The sequence below is a fragment of the Nanorana parkeri genome, unplaced genomic scaffold, assembly GCF_000935625.1.
Source record: "Nanorana parkeri isolate BGI_ZX_2015 unplaced genomic scaffold, ASM93562v1 scaffold1588, whole genome shotgun sequence".
Lineage (NCBI taxonomy): Eukaryota > Metazoa > Chordata > Amphibia > Anura > Dicroglossidae > Nanorana > Nanorana parkeri.
The window spans coordinates 276,300-278,763 of record NW_017307856.1 but is presented as its reverse complement, the minus strand read 5'-3'; the positions used below and the strand labels follow the sequence as shown (position 1 = coordinate 278,763).

Here is a 2,464-nt window from a genome sequence, read left to right as displayed (position 1 = left end):
ATATAATATATGATTAATATATAGGGCGAGAGAGAGAGAGATTTATATCTATCTATAATAAAAAGAAGACATAACTCTCTAGACTGTGTCCTGCAGTGACATGATCATCATACCTGTACCATGCCATGATGCTATCATTGGGCTGTACAATGCTCGCAAAGTGATATTTAATGTTCATGTAAGTGGCCTGAGGCTGTAATGTGTGAACCGCATATTTCATGTGAAGAATGCACTTGCAGGTATTTCTCTTTGTATTTCACCTGGGAAAGAACCCAGAGATTGCCTTCTAAAGGTTACCTGGCTCTCTAAATCTGACTACCAGGAACAGAAAACAGGTGCTCAGACAACACAGGACTAACTAGTAATATAATGTAATAGTCACACAATATTAAAATAGGGTTAGCAACAGAGCCATCAAAGTCTACTTTACCTGTTCCATAGATCCCTTGAAAAAGAACCAAGAGCAGATAAAATATAATTTCTACTTCCATTGTAAATTCTAAAATAGTTTCCTGGAAGATCGACAAAAAAAATAAAGAATCCAAAAAAAGTCAATAAATAAAATGCTGAATGTTCCACTGGTCTAAGAGTAAAATCAGGAAAATGGTCCTTAGTAGTTCCAGTACTTGTAAATGAAATGTTCTCAATCAAAGTCTTGAAGGACAAAGTATTAGTTGTGGTTATTGCTCAGAGAGGTCCCAAAGTGGTTGTGATGCAGCCAGCTGCTGTGCTCCTTTTTATATTGCACAGCCATAGAGTTTGTAAACAGCCCTCAATTTATATTATCCTTAGACAATGTTATTGTGCTATTAGTCACCGAGAAGCAACGTGCAGACTAAGATAAGGGTAGGCTGGAAAGGAAACCTCTGCTAACTTCACAAAGGGAGACGCCGTCTGACAAAATCAGGGGCAGGGCTACGGAGAAATCCCTGAGTCGGTTCAACTTGCTGGGACGGTGTCACTGTGTGTTCCAGCCACTAGAGGGCGCACTGCCTCCGTCTGCCTGTGCGCTGCTCTTCCAGAGCTTAGTAATTACACTTCTTATTTCACCTGTCAGCTTAATATTGCCACCAACTGGAAAAACTGGAACTGGATGGTAAATACTGTCTTAGAAACAAGAATGTTCTATTAATGAGCGGTTTTCTTTTCCATCACAGCTCTGTATACAATTAACTGCAGATTATTGGAGAATTTGACACCTTGCTGAATTCTTTGTCAGATCCTGCCAAACACAATTTTGCAGCCAGGGCCATCTTAGAAATGGAGCTTTTTTTGTTGCTGCTTTTTATCAGGTGCTGTGTGGGCAGCGAAAGAGAATACTAATTAGATAGGAGTCTGTAGCGGGTTTGGTTATTGGTTTTTAAGAATGCTGGGAGCTAAAGAAAATAAGGTCAAAGTAAGCTGCTAAGTGTTCTTTATAATCTAGAACAGTCTTTGTTCCGTCTGAGTTTGTCAACGTCAAAAACACATGTCCTGTATTTTCGCACAGCGTCATGTGTTTGCATGCTGCGCATGGGCATAATGCTAATCCATGGCGAACAGCATTCAGTAGAGGGCGGAGAGAACTCTGCCTCCATCCAGACCTGCCCCGCCTCCTGTCTTCTGCCACACTGCTGCAGCAGCGCTGAGTGTATGGGTCACCTTACACCTTATAATCTGACCATACAATCATTGTACAATCAATTTAAGATTTACCAAATCTATCCAATATGAGGACCTACCTAATCCAATATCCCGCGACCTAACAGAGATTGTACAGTCAGGTTGTAGCATGTGTGGTGAGCTTAAAGGTGCCCATACACCTTACGACCATCGCAAGACTTTTGTCTTGCGATGGTCGTATGCTTATTGAATGCTCGTACGATCTGCCCACCTTGGACGGGCAGATCGTACTTGCGATCACCGAAAGCCCGCCCCGCTGAGGGGCGGGCTTCCGATGACCGCAATGCAGAACGGGCAGTGTGTGCGTGCGCACACCGGCCCGTTCCGCAGCTATCGGACGAGCAGGCTAGAAACCCGCCGACAATCGTACGATTCTCGGCGGGTTTTCGAGCATGTTGGTTCGACAAAAGACGTGCGACCGTACAGTAGAAACGGTCGCACGTCTTCGTTCACACTGCTCGATTCTCGTACGATCGCGGGATTTCGCCCGATTCTCGTACGAGAATCGAGCAGTGTATGGGCACCTTTAGGCTCACCATACATGCTACAATCTGACCATACAATCTTTGTTCAATCAACTCTAGGTACACCAAAACTGGGTAATATGAGGACCCACCTAATCTATCCAATGAGTTTGTATCCAATCAGACATGCTCTTGCACTACATACATGTTGGTAGATCTAAAGATTGTACAATCAGATTGTAAGGTGTGTGGTAGGACTCTGATGTGAAGCTGGGATTGAGGACTCTGGTGTGGAGAGAGAATTTGATGGGGCAGCTAAGGACTCTGATGTGAAGGGG

The 2,464-nt window shown here is 43.7% G+C and overlaps 1 protein-coding gene across 1 annotated transcript in view; it reads right to left on the bottom strand.

Moving 5' to 3' along the window:
- Positions 1-532, bottom strand: part of LOC108798928 (endothelin-1-like) — a 6,212-nt gene extending 5,680 nt beyond the window's left edge. The window contains exon 1 of the mRNA XM_018570735.1: positions 431-532. Coding sequence (XP_018426237.1) covers positions 431-491 — 61 coding nt within the window. The 5' untranslated portion in view covers positions 492-532. The remainder of the gene's footprint in view (positions 1-430) is intronic.
- Positions 533-2,464: the final 1,932 nt, after the last annotated feature.